A 19,228-nucleotide genomic window follows, 5' to 3' on the forward strand; every position below is an offset into this window, starting at 1 on the left:
GGTTTTTAACTTGGGATCAGTTTTCTGCCAGAAATGAAAAGACAGGTCCAATAAACAGGTCCAGGTAGCATGTAATGAGTTCTAGGAAAGTTGTTCAGGGTATTGCCGTCAGAGGACAGAGCCATCCCTCTTGCCTGCAGTGGTAGGGAAGGTCTTTCTGAGTCTTGGGTACTGTTGTGTATCAAACTGACTGAAGACAGAGTTTCTGAAAAGGCAATCCTTATTTGCTGGACTTTTGAGTTCAACACAGGAATATATAGGTCTGACATATTTTCAGTCATAGCAGTATAAACATCTTGGTTTGGGTAAAATTTCCAAATTTGTTGCTGACCATATACTATATCCGAGCCCTGATTTTTATGTGCAGATGAGCTTGCACTATAGTCCTGAGATTTGATTATTACTTCCATGCAGGGACGGGAAGCCTGGTGGGCTGCCGTCTATGGGGTCGCACAGAGTCGGACACGACTGAAGAGATGCAGCAGGAGCAGCAGACAATTAAGAATCTGTCATAGTGGGGCTGCAAACCTTAAGATGGAGAAGGGCTGGGAAAAGGATAGAGTTGTGCCATATTACCTCCATTTCTTGCTGTCACAAGGTGGGAAGAAGAGGAGTCCAGCCCTCCTTCCGTAGATTGTTCATATGCTGAAAAAGAAAAGGGAAGAGAGAGATGGATTTTTAAATGTCTATAGAAAATGTATCTCTTGTTAAATAAAATGATCTCACTTAAACTTCTTTTAAATCATCTGTAGGAAAATATGCAGTCAAGAAGTCTCGGAGAACAGATGTGGAAGACCTAACTCCAAACCCTAAAAAACTGCTCCAGATAGGCAACGAACTGCGGAAGCTGAATAAAGTGATTAGTGATCTGACTCCAGTCAGTGAGCTTCCCCTAACAGCCCGGCCAAGGTCAAGGAAGGAGAAAAATAAGCTGGCTTCCAGGTAAATGGTAATCATGTTCACTCATGTAGTTGAAGGGAGGTGAGGTTAGACTTCAGTGAGCTTTCATAGAGGAGATGGCCTTCAGCCATTTTTTTCAGAAATATCCTTTTATAAATAGAACAATGAGAGTATTATAATTTTTCCTTTGAAAATAAATGATGGTACTTATGCTTCATGGAATAAGTTTTTAAGGGGGAGAAGTGAATGAACTCAAGGGCCTTATATTGTAGTATAAAAATGAAAAATTTTATCATAGCTTTATTTTTTGTTTGTTTTGCAACAAGTCAGGGTTTTTTTTAATTGAGTATAATTTACTTGTCTTCCCTTATAGTGTATTCTTCTGTGAGTTTTGTGGTTACAATTATGTAACCACAACCATAATCAAGATACTGAATGTTGTTATCACCTTAAAAATTTTCCTTTGCCTCTTTGTAAAAGTGAACTCCTTCTCTCACCCTGACTCCTCCCAACCACCGATCTGTTTTCTGTTCCTACAGTTGTGCCTTTTCTAGAATACAGATGAAATCATTCTGTGCATCCTTTGAGTCTGGCTTTGATTTCACACAGGATGAATTTGAGATTCATCCATGTTGTGTGGACTAACAGTTTGATACTCTTTATTGATGGTACTAGTCCTTTGAAGTGATATATTAATACTTCAGTGTATCTGTTCACCAGGTGAAGGATAGTTGAGTAGTTTCTAATTATTGGCAGTTACAAATAAAGTCACCATAAACGTTTCCTTGAGTTTCTCAGGGGGCTTAGTGGTGAAGAATCTGTCTGCTAGTGTGGGAGATGCGGGTTCATTCCCTAGGTTGGCAAGATCCCCAGGAGGAGGAAATGACAACCTACTCTGGTATTCTTGCCTGAAAAATCCCATGGACAGAGGAGCCTGGCAGGCTGCAGTCCATGGGGTCTCAAAGAGTTGGACACAACAGAGCAGCTGAGCGCACACACACACACACACACACACTTACAGGTGTTTATGTGAACATAAGTTTTCATTTCTCTTGGGTAAATACCTAGTGTGTTTAACTTTATAAGAAAATGCCAAAGTAGCTGTTTCCAAAGTAATGAAGTAAATTAAAAAAATATTTACTATTTTCCAAAGTAGCTGTATGTACTGTTCTACATTCCCTCAAGCAACATATGAGGGTTCACTTACTTCACATTTTTTACAACACTTGATTGTCACTTTCTGTTTATTTTGGTATATTAGCCATAGCTTTATTTTTTGAATGGTGAAATTTTAAGAAATAAGTTTAGATAAACGATTATATTGTATGTTTTGGGTAATTGAGGCCCTTGATGTAAACATCAGTAGACAGTGATTTTTTTGGTTGCTATTAGAAAATGACAGTAGCAAAAAGCATATTCTGAATGTTCACTTTAAAAAAACAAATGAAGTAATTGCTCCTTCCTTTCCCAGGGCTTGTCGGTTAAAGAAAAAAGCGCAGTATGAAGCTAATAAAGTGAAATTATGGGGCCTCAACACAGAATATGGTAAGCCTACACTTACACGAATTTGATTAATTTCCATCTACCTTGCTGACTGCTCTCTTTTTATTATTTTTGGTTTTGTTTCTTGCTTTCCCTGTATTCTGCCCAGCTTTCTGCCAGCCGCTTTGATTTAAGCTTTGTCTTTGGTAGCACTGGGTGTTGGTCGCCGCCTCGGGCTTTCTTTTGTTACGGAGCTCAGGCTCTAGGTGCATGGGCTTCTGTTCTTGCAGCCTGTGGGCTCCGTAGTTGAGACTCGGAGCCTCCAGATCTTGGGCTCAGTACTTTTGCACGGCCTTTAGTTGCCCTGTGGCATATGGAATCTCCCTGGACCAGAGATCAAACCTGTACTGCCCGTACTAGCAGATAGATTCTTGTCTACTGTACTTCCAGGGAAGTCCAGGCCAGCCTCTGTTTTTTGTTCATCCATTCAGTAAGCTATACTCTTATTTATTCATGTTCTTCTCTTAGTGTCTATCTGTGGCTCCCCAAGCCAGATCTCCTCTTGTGACCATGGTAAACTCTGACTTCAATTTTACAGTTATGTGTGAAGTTAGCCAGTTTTATTGACTAATGTATATTTTAACCTTTGAATGGATAGTTTGGAAATGTGTTTTACAAATGTGATTGCTCATTAGAATCATCTGTGTGTACATATTAAACTACAGATTTCTAGACTTCTCCCCAGGTTCTCTGAACTATAATCTATGCAAGTAGAACCCCCAAATCCATATTTTTAATGTTACCCCAGATTACTCTTACACAGCCATTCTAGTACTTACTTGGGATCCGTTGGTTTAGATCAGTGCTTCCTGATATTTCACATCCTGGCACATGCAGAAAGGTGTCATCTCTAAGGTATCCTGGAGTATAACGGAGTAGGCTGCTCATGGGAGGAGGTCCCTGTGGGTTGAAAATGAAAGTGAAAATCGTTCAGTTGTGTCCAACTCTTTGCAACCCCATGGACTATATAGTCCATGGAATTCTCCAGGCCAGAATACTGGAGTGGGTAGCTGTTCCTTTCTCCAGGGGATCTTCCTGACCCAGGGATCGAACCCAGGTCTCCTGCATTGCAGGCGGATTGTTTACCAGCTGAGCCACCAGGGAAAGCAAATCATTATCTCACACACTTGGAACCCTTTTATAGTGAACTAGAGGGTGGGGAAGCTCTGCTTTTGATCTTCCATAATAAGGACCGCCCCTCCCTCCCCCTTTCCTGGTTACTCTTCCTTATGCCTCATGTCATAAGAGCTCATATGTTCCTTTGCCTCTAAAATTGTCCTCTTCACTGTCAGTTAGCTGTTGGGCTAAGCTGTATCTGAAAGTGGAACAGTGGCTAAATGATTGATTATTATTTGTTTCCAGAGATTTTCTTAACTCCAGCATAATTTGATGTCTGGCACATAAGTGTTCAGTAAGTGTTGTGCATGCGTGTGTGCTCAGTCACTAAGTCGTGCCCAGCTCTTTGTGACCCCACAGACTGTAACCCCTCAGGCTCCTCTGTCCTTGGGATTCTCCAGGCAAGAATACTGGAGTGGGTTGCCATTTCCTTCTCTGGGAGACCTTCCTGACCGAGGGGCTGAACCTGAGTCTCCTGCCTTGGTGGAGAAGGCAGTGGCACCCCACTCTAGTACTCTTGCCTGGAAAATCCCATGGATGGAGGAGCCTGGAAGGCTGCAATCCATGGGGTCGCTGAGGGTTGGACACGACTGAGCGACTTCACTTTCATTTTTCACTTTCATGCATTGGAGAAGGAAATGTGCCGGGGTCCAGCCCCGGCTGATCCATGCTATTCGAAGGAGAGACAGCATCGACGACCTATTTATTTAAATATTCATCAAAGATATAAAGAGTAATAGAATGAGGATAGCTCAGTGAGGAAATTCAGTGGAGAAAAGAGGCTGAATAATTCAGCCAGAAGGTGAGAGAAAGAACTACATGGGGAGACCAAGTTTCGGTGAACAAGGCCTGCACTTTATTTTCCAAAGTAGTTTTTATACCTTAAGTTATGCATAGAGGATAATGGGGGAAGGGGTAGAGTCCTGCAGTAAGCCAGGCTTTCTTCCTGCAAACTTAATCATATGCAAAAGTTTAGGTGATTTGCATCATCTTCTGGCCCGGAGGCCTGTTAACATTTTAAGACCCTTTCTTCAGAAAACTTATTTTTCTCTAAAGGTGATTAGGCAGGCGCCACCCTCCAAAAAGCATTAAAGTTGCATTCCTATAGGGCAAAGGTGTGGTGGGCTACAACAAAAAAGAATTAACTCAAGGGTCCAAGGTTACAAACATTAAAGCTACTACTTACACCAATTATATTAATCATTACACTGCCAGGGACACAGCAGGTAAGGGATATGGAAACTTAGCAGCAAACATTGGCCCAACAAGTGAAAAACCCTTCACCAATACAATTTCTAATCAATCTTTTAACTACTCAAAGGAATCTGTGTTTAGACGGTTTAGAACATCTCCTGCCTCTCACAGTTGGGAGGCTCTGAACAATCACATGTGGCCGGAGAAACCTATTCAAGCAGGCTAGAGGATTTCCAAAGGAGTTTGTAGGTTGAAACACTGTCACACCCAGGAATTATTAACTGGAGCTGTAAGCTAACTCTTTTTTTCAGAGAGAGGTAGTGGGGGATAGTCCCCCATAAAGTCAGAGGTGTAGGTGAAGGCACAAAGCAGAAAGTAGGCAGACTCTAGTTTTGGGGGTAGATGCTCGAGAATTTCCACGGGGACTCCTCAGGCTCGATCCCACCTTTGTGTATGCCGAGCCTCCTTCCTCATGACGTTTGCCACGGGCAGAGTTCCTCACGCTGGCTCCCGGCAGTGATAGAATTCCAGTTGAGCTATTCCAGATCCTGAAAGATGATGCTGTGGAAAGTGCTGCACTCAATATGCAATATGCACTCAATATGCAATATGCCGGCTCCCGGCAGAAATGGCAACCCACTGCACTGTTCTTGCCTGGAGAATCCCAGGGACGGGGAGCCTGGTGGGCTTCCGTCTGTGGGGTCGCACAGAGTCGGACATGACTGAAGCGACTTAGCAGCAGCAGCAGCAAAATCACTACAGCTGGTGAGTGCAGCCATGAAATTAAAAGATGCTTACTCCTTGGAAGAAAAGTTAGACCAACTTAGACAGCATGTGAAAAAGCAGAAACGTTACTTTGCCAACAAAGGTCCATCTAGTCAAGGCTATGGTTTTTCCAGTGGTCATGTATGGATGTGAGAGTTGAACTATAAAGAAAGCTGAGCACCAAAGAATTGATGCTTTTGAACTGTAGTGTTGGAGAAGACTCTTGAGAGTTCCTTGGACTGCAAGGAGATCCAACCAGTCCATCCTAAAGGAAATCAGCCCTGAATGTTCATTGGAAGAACTGATGCTGAAGCTGAAACTTCAATACTTTGGCCACCTGATGTGAAGAACTAACTCATTGGAAAAGACCCTGATGCTGGGGAAGATTGAAGGCAGGAGGGGAAGGGGACCAGAGGATGAGATGGTTGGATGGCATCACCAACTCAATGGACATGAGTTTGAGTAAAGCTCCGGGAGTTGGTGATGGACAGGGAGGCCTGGCGTGCTGCAGTCCATGGGGTCACAAAGAGTCAGACATGACTGAGCAACTGAACTTAACTGAAGTATATATATAATGATTGCAATGTCACGGGCATTCTTATTTCATTTTATAATAGAACCCAGCTGACTCATAATGCAGGGAGATGTGGTTGGTTACTGGAACCTTCCTGGGTCTCTTTTTCTCTGGATGCATGTAGGCATATAACTGTGTGTTGTTCAGTTAATAAATTTATCCATAATCATACACATCTGTATGGCCATATATTTTTGTGCTTGTATATATGTATGTGTAAGCCCACAAGCACATATTTTCTGTGTTCTGGGGTGGGGAACAATTGGGAAATTGGTTAAGAGCCAGGAATATGTATATTTCTGAATGTATTCCTCTGTTTCAAATTGAGTTTTTGATGGCCTTTAATTTTTATTATTCCCAAAGCTAACTTAAAGCCTGTAGATATTTTCATGTAGGAAAAAAAACTTATCTCTAGGTGTATTTTCTTCTCAATTAGTCAGAACAGAGGAAAAGGACCTTCTCATTCATTTCTCTCTTCCACATCTGTCTTACAAGCTTCTCTTTTCCAGTGTTGAGAAGCGCAACCTTGACTTGGTTTAGAAGACATGTTAGAAGCAATGTAGTAGTTGCTACTTCTGTGTATTTTGCCACATGTATATATTTTTTATAATTAAATTTACTTATTTTTAATTGAAGGATAATTGCTTTACAATACTGTGTTGGTTTCTGCCAGATTGCATGGGGTTTGCAAGTTCTTCCCATGGAACATGCATATATCTCTCAAGGGAATGGTGCCCTTGATTCCTCTAAATATCTGCGAGTCACTGTTACTGCTTTGTGGAACACTTTTATCCATTACCTATTGACCCAATGGTTTCTAAAATCAGTGACATTGGGAACAAATTTTGGGACTTGGGAACCATAGGGCTGCAAACTTTATATTTTGCCACATGAGGACATTAAAAAGAATATCTACAATTACTGTCATTTCATACAGGGAAGAATATTTTAGTGTTAGAAAATTAAGACAGGCATACTCTCAGACTAAAGTTAGGTTTATGAAAAATGTACTGTATTGTCCTTGCCTATTTTAATTTGTCATCAACTAGCACTGTTCCAAGGACTGGCTTCAGGGCCCACAACTGTGGTCCTCATCCTGTCCTATGCTGCCAAACCTCCTCCTCCTCTTGATTCCTTCTACCAAGGCTCACAGGAACTCTGTGAGCTCTGTGAGTCAAATGTAGATTTGTTGACTCAGAATGAGACGTAAAGCTACGAAGAGGACAGGACCTTCATCCTGATTAACATAGTTTATCCCCAGACAAGCTATGTAAGGTTACAATTTTGGAAGATTCTTGGATGATCATGAACTCAGAACAGGAGGGATCTCTTAAGAGACTTCGGGCTTCCCTGGTGGCTCAGACAGTAAAGAATCCGCCTGCATGCAGGAAACCCAGGTTCTATCTCTGGGTTGGGAAGACCCCCTGGAGAAGGGAATGGCTACCCTCTTCAGTATTCTTGCCTGGAGAATTCCATGGACAGAGCAGCCTGGCGGGCCAAAGTTCATGGAGTCATGAAACACTCTGACACAACTGAGCGCCTGACTGACTTAGAAATTTAAGGTTGGTCCTCACTTTCTGAGCCAGATGCTTTTATCTCCTCACCTAGAAGTTTTTGATGGTAGAGCCCTTCACCTCTGCCCCGCCTGTCCCCAATGTTCTGGAATGGACACTGCCCAGGTTGGGAAGAGCTGTTCTGCTGTTTCAGTTTTTAGTGCTCTTCTCACTTTTAAACAGTGAGGTGATTTGCTTTACCTATTGAGGATGGAGAAGCTTTTTGCTTCTCATCAGTCCAGCCTGCATGTAAATGTCGTTATTTATATTTGAGTGAATGGTTTTCTCTCTTGTTTATTTGAGAAACAAGCATAAATTTCTTATTTCATGTGGTTTAGGGAGTCAGCTGTGCTTTCCTTGTTTAGTGACACATTTTTTAATATATTGTCCCTGCATGTAGTTTTAAATTACTTCCCCTCCCCCTGCCAGTTATTTCTGATTTCCCTCTTCAGTATTAGTCTAGATTGGCTTCTTCTAAGTTTTACAAGATAAGGAATAACAAATCATTGATTTCAAAGCAGTGTCTGAAGTAGTAGAGATTTACTTCAGACCATAGGACTTTCATGTGTTGAAACTGGAGGTGTGTTCCCCCCAAACACCCCGCAACTTTATTGAGGTATAACTAAAGTTAAATAACTCCACGTATTTAAAGAGGATTATATGGTTACTTTGGACATATGTACATATGTATGAAATCAGTCAGGATAGTGAACATTTTGATCACCTCCAAAAGTTTCCTAGTGCCCCTTGGTAAGCTAGTCCTCTCTCTCTTCCTATCTCTTGAGTAACCACAATCTGCTTTCTGTCACTATAAATTAGTGTACTTTTTCTAAAATTTTATATTAATGGAATCCTACCATACATTCTTCTCTTTTGCCTGGCTACTTTCATTCTGCATATTTATTTAAACATTTCTCCATCTATATCAATAGTTAAATGGTTTTCTTTGCTGAGTAGTATTCCATTGTATTAGATATACTGCAGTTTGTTTATCCATTCATGTGTTGGTGAAAATTGTTTGCTATTGCTATAACTGCTATAGACATATGTCTATAGAGCTGCTATGAATATTCCTGTGGAGGTGTTTGGGTGGACATATGTTTTAATCTCTCTTGGTTAAATGTCTGTGAGTAACTTTATAAAAAACTGCCAAGCTGTTTTCCAAAGTGGCTGTACCATTTTACATTCTCAGAAACAGTATAGGTGGGTTCTAGTTGGTCCATATTCTTGCTAACACTTGGTAAGGTCAGTCTTCTTACTTTTAACCAACCTGATAGATATGTGGCAGTATATCATTTAATTTGTATTTCATTAATTTATGATGTTGAACATCTTTGCTTATTGGCTGTTTATATATTTTGTTTGTGTGTATGTGGGTGAAGTGTCTTTTAAAATATTTTGCCATTTAAAAATTTTGTCTTCTAAAAGTTCTTTATTGTAGATACAGGTTCTTTACCTGACATATATATTGAAAATATTTTATATTAATCTTTGGATTGCCTTTTTGTTTTCTCACTGACATCTTCCAAAGAGCAGAAATTTTTAATTTTGATGAAGTCTGATGTGTTAGTCTTTCATTTTATATTTTTGTGTGTTCTAATTAGAAAGTTTGCCAACTTCAAAACTGTATTTTTGTGTATATTTTCTCCTAGGATTTGTATAGTTTTAGATTTTACAGTTTTTTTTATCCCCACAAACAAATACCCAGTTGATCAAGCACCATTCTTTGAAAGGACTTCCATTTTCCATTGATTTTTTTTTTCACCTTTATTAAATCAGTTAATCCTGTATGTATGGATCTACCTCTGGACTCTGTATTCTATTCCATTGAGCTGTTTTCTATCTTTATGTGAATATGCAGTATCTTAATGTAGTTTTATAGTAGATCACAAAAGTCTTGGTAGTGTTCGTCCTTGTTGGTCTTCCAGTTTTGTTCTCTTCTTTCAAAGTTGTTTTGGCTCTTCTAGGTCCTTTGCATGACCATTATCAATCTTGGAGCCAGTTTATCACTTTTTATAAAAGAAGTCTTCTGAAATTTTGATTGGAATTGCTTTAATCTGTAGATCAATTTGGAGGGAATTATCATCTTAACAAAATGGAGGCTTCCAATCCATGAACTTAGGATCTCTTTTCATCTGGTTGTCTTCTTTAATTTCTCTCTGACTTGTTTTATAGTTTTTAATGTACAGTGCTTGAACATCTTTTGTTAGATTTATTCCTGAATATTTTATATTTTTGATGTTATTGTAAATGGACTCATTATTGAAATTTCAAATTCTTTGTTGCTAATATGTAAAATGGAACTTTGTTTTATACCCTTTTTAACATTTATTTTTTGGCTGCGCCGGGTCTTCATTGCTGTGCCTGGCTTTTCTCTAGTTGTGAGCGGGGGCTGCTCTTGGTCCCGTGCTCGGGCTTCTCACTGCACTGGCCCCTCTTGGAGACCACGGTTCCGGCCACTCGGGTTTCAGTAGTTGCAGCATGTGGCTCAGTAGTCGTGGCCCTTGTGCTTGGTTGCTCTGAGGCATATGGGGTCATCCTGGACCAGGGATCAAACGCATGTACCCTGCATTGACAGGCAGATTCTTAACCACTGGGCCACCAAAGAATTCCGTGTATTACTCCTGCCGTATTTTCTTGCTAAATTTATTAGTTCCAATAGTAGGTGTGTAAATGCCCTGGAATTTTCTATGTAAGTAGTTGTCACCTGCAAATAGAAATGGCTTTATTTACTCCTTTTGATTTCTGTGCCTTTTAATTCTGTTCTTTGCCTTATTGCAATGTTTAGGACATTTGAATAGAAGTGGTGACCACCTTGTTTGCAGGGGAAACTTTGACTTTTAAGTTGATGTTGGCTGTAGGTTTTTTGGTAGTTGAGATGCCCTCAATTGTTTTACGTTTCCTTGTTTTCCTAGTTTTGTTTTTCATGAATAGATAGGGAATACTGTCATTTATTTTTAAATTGCATTTATTGGAGCAATCATTGTTCTCCTTTATTCTGGTAATATATCACATATTCCCCTGTTAATATGGTGAATGATATTAACTAATTTTTTATTAAACCAACCTTGCATTCTTAGAATAAACTGTATTTGGTTATGATGTATTTTACTTTTTACTTAGAGTCTATTGCACATATTTTGCAGGATTCTAGTCAAATATTTTGCAGGATTCTAATCTGATATTTGGAGAAGGCAATGGCACCCCACTCCAGTACTCTTGCCTGGAGAGTCCCATGGACAGAGGAGCCTAGTGGGCTGCAGTCCTTGGGGTCACTAAGAGTCGGACACGACTGAGCGACTTCACTTTCACTTTTCACTTTCATGCACTGGAGAAGGAAATGGCAACCCACTCCAGTGTTCTTGCCTGGAGAATCCCAGGGACGGGGAGCCTGGTGGGCTGCCGTCTATGGGGTCGCACAGAGTCAGACACGACTGAAGCGACTTAGCAGCAGCAGTCTGATATTTTAAGTTGGAGTCTGTTGCTAATACTTTGTCAAGGATTTTTAGGTCTATATTCAAAAGGGATATTGGTCTGTTAATTTTCTTTTTTTGTAATGTCTTTGTCAGGCTTTGGTATTTAAGGACACTACCTTATAGAATGAATTCAGTCATGATCTTCTTTTTTGAAAAAGTCTGATAAGATTGCTTTTATTTCTTCATTGTATATTTGATATAATTTTACATTAAAACTCTCTGAGTTTTCTTTTGGGAGTATTTTTGGATAAATTCAACTCATTTGTTAGAAATGGGCTGTTCAGATATTCCTTTTCTTCATGTTAAGTGACATTTTCAATAAATTTGTCCATTTCACCCAAGTTTTTTAGTTTGTTACCATAGTATTTTCTTATTATCCTTTTAATGGCTTTGTTTTAAAGCGATAACCCCTTTTTCATTCTAGCTATAGGTGTTGGAGCAGTCTAGCTGGGGATGGGGATTAGAGTGGGAGTGAGTACCAATTTTGTTGATATTTTCAAAGAACCAGCTTTAGACTTTGTTAACTTTCTCTATTGTGTGTGTTCTGTTTTATTGATTTCTCTTATCTTTATTATTTTCCTCCTTACTTACTTTTGGTTAAATTTGCTCTTTTTTTAAAGCTTCTTAAAGGCAGAGAATTTTTTTTTTAAAGCTTTGTCTTTAAAGAGCTTTGATTTATTTAATAAACATTTACTAAAACTCTGAGTCAGTATCAGACACTGTCATAGGTCTTAAAGCTGTGAAGACAAGTAGGACAAATTGCTTGCAGAATAGTGAAGACTGATACATGTGTGCAGTCTGTTACAAAAGTGGCACATCATTTGAAATTAATCACTTTGGATAAGAAAGCTTGAAGCCATCACTGCCTAATGTTTTCTTATATGTTCTTCATTTTTAATTATCTGTTATTACACAATTAAAAGTAAATTTTTCCATGTTAGTGACATGTTCCAAGTGTCCTGTTCTGTCTTACAGATAATTTATTGTTTGTAATCAACTCCATCAAGCAAGAGATTGTAAACCGAGTACAGAGTCCAAGAGAGGAGAGAGGACCCAACATGGGACAGAAGCTTGAAATCCTCATTAAAGATACTCTTGGTAAGAAGAATACTGGATAAACTAATAACAAATAACAACATTCAGTGTAAGGCATGTGACTCAAGGGAATAGTAAAAATTCTTTTAAGGAAAAACTCAAGTGCTCTCATTGTAGTTACTTTCCTTTACAAGAAGATTTAGCATTCATAAACATATCCTGCTGGTAACCACAGCTTATTATTTAGACTTCATCACTGAACTATTTTAACACTTGCGAGAGATAAACTTCTAGCAACTTTAACCTTCTTTGGGGAAAATAAAGGTCCTTGACCTTGCCAAGCCTGCAGTCTATACTTGTAGAGATTCTTACCTACTTGTTTTACTCTTTCACAGGTTTCTAACAAACTTGCTTACCTGGTTTTCCATCCCTGAACAGATTGTGCCACATAGGGAGGAACAGAGAGGCGGCCAAACAGAAGTCAGGCAGAGTGATACCTGACAGGGAGGGTAGAGGTAGCTAATGGAGACATAGACGTTCGAACCCTAGAGAACCAAGAGCTTAGCTGCCATAGGAGCAAGTCAGATCAGCCTGTGATCAGTAGCATCCCAAGGGCATTACAGCATAACACAATCTGTGAAAACCCTGAAGCATCGTAAAATTGGTTCTTTGTTTAACTGTTTTTTTCTAAGATTGTCTCTTAAAAACTGGTTCTTACATCGTCATTCTGTATAGTAGTAAATTTCACTTACCTGGAAATTTTCTTCCAGTTCATTTTCACCCAGAATGCTGACTGTATACTGAATCAGTTCACTTAAAAGAATTAGAGCTTACTTTTCAATCATTAATTCGTTACCTGAATTTCGAGTGCCAAACACTATTATTAAAAAAAATTCAATTGTAAATATTTTAGAATTTAAGACAGCTTTTCTGATACCCAGTTATTATAAATTCACTCATTCCACAAAATTTTTTCAATGCCTTACTATGTGCCAGATGTTGGGGAACACAGGGATTAAGCAAAGATTTTGTTGCTACTCTTCTTAAGAAGCTTGCAGTCTAAAAATGGAGCATAAAGAATAAACAGAAAACCAGAAATAATAATATTGTGGTAATTGCTATGAAGAAATTAAGATTCTTAGATGGAGTGGAGTGAGCAAGACTATTTTATTCCTGTTTATACAGAAATATTCCTGTATACCAAATCTGCTGCTAAAATAATTGCATTTTATTTCATTGAAAATAAATGCACGTTGAATGCTTCCATGTACTTAGTAAGTTTATCATGGTTTTTGAAATGACTATTAGTTTCTCTTGTCAGCATTGTGTTCATAATGAATGTAAAATATACTAGTGTTTCTGAATGGCAATTGGGAATCATTAGTAAAAGTAGGACTGCATATAGATTTTAACCCAAAGGTTTCATGAAATTTGACAACTTTCATGTTTGCAGGCCAACGGAGAAGATATGAAAGAGATATTTAAGAAACAAGAAAAAAGAGTTTGTTAGTCTAGAAAGGGGTAAACAGCTTGCATTTGTATAGAACTTACTGTGATCCAGGATCTGACTATTAAGGTTGTTTAGTCATTTACTTCCACAGTTCTGTGAAGGAGGTATTATTATCCTGGTTTTACAGATAAGGAATTGGAAGCCCAACAAGGTAGTAAGTAACTTGCCACGAGTCCTATAGCCAACAAGTAGGGGGACTAGGAATAGAAATAAGTTCTGCTACTTGCAAGTGCTTGCACTGTACCCATGTAGCATCACTTGGCCTTGTCATCTGACACTCATCTCTAGATAGTTTAATACATATCTGTATAACTCACAGGTGGCCCACTAAGTGCCTTGTCCAATAGACTTACTTGAGGATTCATTTTTCTTGATATTCTATGTAACATTTGATTCCACTGAACACTTATCTTCATTCTTGAAACATTTTTATTATTTTAAGATGCTTCAGGTTCTGCATGCCTTATTCCCTATCTTTTTACACACACACAAAAATGCTGGTGGTTTCTCTTTGGCTCTAGCAATATCCACTGGTCATATGCAGAAATTAAGATATGTTTTAAAAACACAAAAGCTCATTTAGCATAATGGTTAAAAACAGAGTATTTGAAATCAGTTCTAGATTCAAGTCCTGACCCTGCCACTTATTACCTGAGGACCGTGGGGAAGTAACTTCACTTCCCTCAACCTAATTTTATTCATCTATAAAATGTGGACAGTTGTGTTGATTAAATGGAAAGAGTACGTATAAAGAACTTAGCATACTGCTGAACACAGATTCTCAATGCTCAGTAAGTATTAGTTGTTGATATTACCACATTACATTGTAAACATTTGAGTTTGTTTCCCTAAAAGACTTTTATTCCTACATAGTCTTCCTATGTTAGGTAGAGAGAGGAATCTAATGTTTTGTAAGAAAAAAATTCTTCCTGCCTTTTTATTTTTTAATTTAAAGGTTTATATATTGATAAGTCAGAGAAGGCAATGGCACCCCACTCCAGTACTCTTGCCTGGAAAATCCCATTGACGGAGGAGCCTGGTAGGCTGCAGTCCGTGGGGTCGCTAGGAGTCAGACACGACTGAGCGACTTCACTTTCACTTTCACTTTTCACTTTCATGCATTGGAGAAGGAGATGGCAACCCACTCCAGTGTTCTTGCCTGGAGAATCCCAGGGACGGGGGAGCCTGTTGGGCTGCTGTCTATGGGGTTGCACAGAGTCGGACACGACTGAAGCGACTTAGCATAGCATAGCATATTGATAATTTTGTGCTTTTCCCTTTATACCTGATTATCAGTTTTACCAGATACAGTCCTTTACTCACATTCTCCTGCCTTGAGTATTTTAAATATGTTTGTCCATTTTTATTCTGGCATAAAATATTACTTTTGAAAAGCTAATAATTGTCTGATTTTTTTCCCCTTATGTCATTTGCTATTTTTGCCCAGATGTCAGCAGGATTTTTTTTTCTTTTTATTTAAATCTTAGTAACTTTACTAGACTATGTCTTGGAGTTGGTCATTTTAGGTCGGTAGTCTCATATACACTCTGTGCTCTTTCAATAAATAACTTCAGATCTTTTAGTATTTAATTTGTTGCCTTGCTATGGTTTTCTTCTTTGGGGATACTTACCATTTGTGGATTGAATCTTCTTTGCCTATCTTCAGTATTTTCTGAGGTATATTCACTTTTTCTCAAATTTAAGAAGATCTCTTCATTTCTAATTTTAAAATTCTTTCCTTTTTCACTGCTGTTCTCTCAGATGCATTATCTGTTGTGTTTATTTGCAGCTCTTACATTCCTTTTAGTTTTAACTTCAGGAATTAATTTTTTCATTTTCTAATTTTTTGAGGTGTGATTGACATTTTATGTTTCAGGTGTATAATGTACTGGTTTGATATTAGTATATATTACAAAATGATCACCACAATAAGTCCAGTTAACGTCCATCAGTATGCATAGTTAACAAAATATTTTTTTCTTGTGATGAGACCTTTTAAGATCCTTTCTCCTACCTACTTTCAAATATGCAGCACAGTATTATTAACTAACTATGGTCACCATGCTGTATGTTACATCCCCTTCATTATAGATGACTTTATCTTTAAGAACATATATTTTTTGGTTTTGTTTACAGCTTTTTTCCTGAATTCAATCTTGTCTGATATTACAGTCATGAATACAACTTTCTTATTATTTATATTTGCTTGGTAACTCTTTGCCTACCCTTTTTTTCTTTTTGGTAAGATTTTATTGAGGAAATCAACTTATAATTTGTTCTTTGATTAGGACAAGATAAAGGAAAAATAGAATTTCAGATGGAACAATGACATAAACATATCAGGATATCCAGAAATTTACATGTATAGAAAAGAGTTTTTAAACCTCCACATTAGTTTTTTTTTTTTTTTTAATTGGAAGAGAATTGCTTTACAATGTTGTGTTGGTTTCTGCCATATATCATCGTGAATCAGCAATAGGTGTACGTATGTCCACTACTTTCTGAACCTCCCTTCCATCCCCCATCCCACCCCACCGTTGTAGGTTGTCACAGAGCTGGGTTAAGCTCCCTGCAGCTGCATCACACTCGCACTGGCTGGCTGTTTTACATATGGTAATATATATGTTTCCATGCTGCTTTCTCAGTTCATCCCATCCTCTCCTTCCCCTGCTGTGTCCCAAGTCTGTTCTTTATATCTGCATCTTTATTACTGCCCTGCAAATAGGTTTATCAGTACCGTTTTTCTGGATTCCATATATTAATATATGCATTAATATATGATGTTGTCTTTCTCTTTTTGACTTCACTCTGTATAACAGGTCCTCCCAAGAACTGACTCAAATTTTTTATGGCTGAGTAATATTCCATTGTATATATGTACGATTATTTCTTTATCTATTCATCTGTTGGTGGACATCTAGGTGTCTTTTAGAATTGTGGTTTTCTCAAGGTATATGCTCAGTAGTGAGATTGCTGGGTCATATGGCAGTTTTATTCCTAGTTTTTCAAGAAATCGCTGTATCAATTTACATTCCCACCAGCAGTGCAAGAAAATTCCTTTTTCTCCACATCCTTTCCAGCATTTATTGTTTGTAGATTTTTTGATGATGACCATTCTGGTTGGTGTGAGGTGATACCCATTGTAGTTTTGATTTGTATCTCTCTAACAAACAAGTGAGATTGAGGATTTTTTCATGTGTTTATTAGCCATCTAGTCTTCTTTGGAGAAATGTCTATTTAGGTCTTCTGCCCATTTTTTGATTGGTTTGTTTGTTTTTCTGATCTTGAGCTACATCAGCTGCTTATATATTTTGGAGATTAATCCTTTGTCAGTTACTTGATTTGTAATTATTTTCTCTCATTTTGAGAATTGTCTTTTTTGCCTACCCTTTAATTTTCAGTCTTTCTGTATTGCTTTATATGAGATCTCTTTTTAAAAGGTCTTAGATTAAAATGTAGACTTCATTTTGATTTTAATACCATAAATTCACTCCTGGATTTTTATATATAACTTATAGTTTGGCTTTTCTTTGTTAATCAGTCTAGGAGTTTTTCTTTCTGTTTTAAAAGTTTACTTTTGGCGGCATTGCCGTGCATAAGCTCTTCATTGTCGGGCCTGGGCTTTCCCTAGTTGCGGCAGGCGGGGGCTGCTCTCAGGTTGTGCGTGGGCTTCTCACTGTGGTGACTTCTCTTCTTGCAGAGCTTGGGTTCTGGGCGTGGCTTCAGTAACTGCAGGTGTCGGCTCTGGAGCACAGGCTCAGCAGCTGTGGGACACGGGCATGCCCCATGGCATGTGGGCTCCTACTTTCTGGATGAGGGCTCAAACCCGTGTCCCCTGCATTACAAGGTGGATTCTTAACCACTTGACTGCCAAGGGAGTCCCCAGGAGTTTTTGTTTAATGGATGTGTTTCACTCATTTTTATTTATTGATACATGTTTGGTTTTAACTTCTGTCATCGAAAGCTCTGTTAGGATTGTTCATATGACTTTCTTGGTTTCTGTTGTCATTCTATTCATATTCTGTTGTCATCCATATTATTGTAGTTTCATTTTGTATGTGTTCTCTGATTATTTTCTACTTCTGCATTTTTGTCTTGCAGGCTCACTTTTTAATTATAATGTGTACTTAATTTTTTCTCAACTTTTCATTTAAAATATCAGTCCTACAAGAAAAGTAGAAATAAATAGTCCAGTGAACATTTGCATGTCATTCAACTAGATTAACCAGTGTTAATATTTTTGTTGCATTTGCTTTAGTTCTGCCTCCATCTACATTTTTCCCTATAAATATTTGACAGTAACTTACAACATGATTTTTCATCCCCTAACTACTACTTCAACATGTGTTCCTCAAGAACAGGGACACTTTCTTACCTATACACGATACTATTGGCACTTCCTGGTTCAACATCGCCATAACATCTATGTGGAGTTCATATTTAAATTTCCCTAGTTGTCTCAGTAATGTCCTTTATAACTTTTTTTTGATCCAATTTGTATCAAATTTTGATCCAATTTGTATCAAAAACTTGTTTGTTTTTGATCCAATTAAGTATCATGTGTTGCATTTAGTTTTTTGTTCTTCTTCTTTAATCTAAATCAGTCTCCTAGTCTTTTTTCTTTCCATAAAAAAATCCAGGTAGTTGATCTTGTAAAATGTCCCAGCATCTGAATTCATGTTTCCCCATAATCAGATACAGTTATATTTTCTTGGCAAGAATACATTGTAGGTTATATCCTTCTCATTATGTCAATCAAGAAACATACATGGTCCTGTGGTTAAGACTTGGCCTTCCAATGCAGGTGGTGTGGGTTCCATCCCTGGTTAGGGAGCTAAAAATGGTCCACATCAAAAAAAAAGTCTTGAAGAAACACACAGTATCAGTCTGTCCACTTATTGGTCCCAGTGAACTTGATCACATGGTTAGGGTGGTGTCAGTACTCTCTTACGGTATATTGACTCCTTATAAGCAGTTACTAAATAGATTTTTCTGCTTCCATCTCCTTTTAATTGCTTATTTTTTATTATATTTTAAAACATATATACCTCTGTTATTGAAAATCAATAAATCAGATATTTTCAATCTCAGTCATAGAGGATGAGGAAGACAAAAAAAATAAACATACTTGTAGTATCTTCCATCTTTCTTTCCTCTTCCAAGTTTGCTTATTTATCCACTTACCTTTAAAATGAAGAAAAATGCACATAAGATTGATCGAATCCTTATTGAAAAAATGACTCAAAACATCCTGTAGATATGTATTTTTGGTCACATGGGTGAAGCCCATCCATGAGATATAGTGGAGTTAAAGCAATTGGAAGAGACTGGCTGTGAGAGAACAGGAAAAAGACACGTTGGCAGGTTTTAGGAAACAGTGTCTGTTGGCAGGCTTGGGGTTTGGGTTTGGACTGTTCTTGGTTGGACCCTGCTAGTCTTGTGGGCACTAGTTACTGTGGGTAGAATTATTTTCTGGGCTGTAGTAGCAAGCAGCAAGCACTCATCTAGGAGTCGTATCAAGCTGAGGGCCACCCCTGACCCTCAGATTTTCCTGTTCCTTATA

The 19,228-nt window shown here is 38.2% G+C and overlaps 1 protein-coding gene across 4 annotated transcripts in view; it reads left to right on the top strand.

The window, feature by feature from the left end:
• CREBRF (CREB3 regulatory factor) overlaps positions 1-19,228 on the top strand; it is a 64,999-nt gene that overhangs the window by 35,924 nt on the left and 9,847 nt on the right. For all 4 annotated transcript variants that reach the window (XM_061393227.1, XM_061393226.1, XM_061393230.1 and 1 more), the window contains 3 exons: positions 753-942; positions 2,372-2,445; positions 12,096-12,218. In XM_061393227.1, the coding sequence (XP_061249211.1) occupies positions 753-942; positions 2,372-2,445; positions 12,096-12,218 (387 nt within the window). The remainder of the gene's footprint in view (positions 1-752; positions 943-2,371; positions 2,446-12,095; positions 12,219-19,228) is intronic.

Source organism: Bos javanicus, chromosome 20 (genome assembly GCF_032452875.1).
Source record: "Bos javanicus breed banteng chromosome 20, ARS-OSU_banteng_1.0, whole genome shotgun sequence".
Lineage (NCBI taxonomy): Eukaryota > Metazoa > Chordata > Mammalia > Artiodactyla > Bovidae > Bos > Bos javanicus.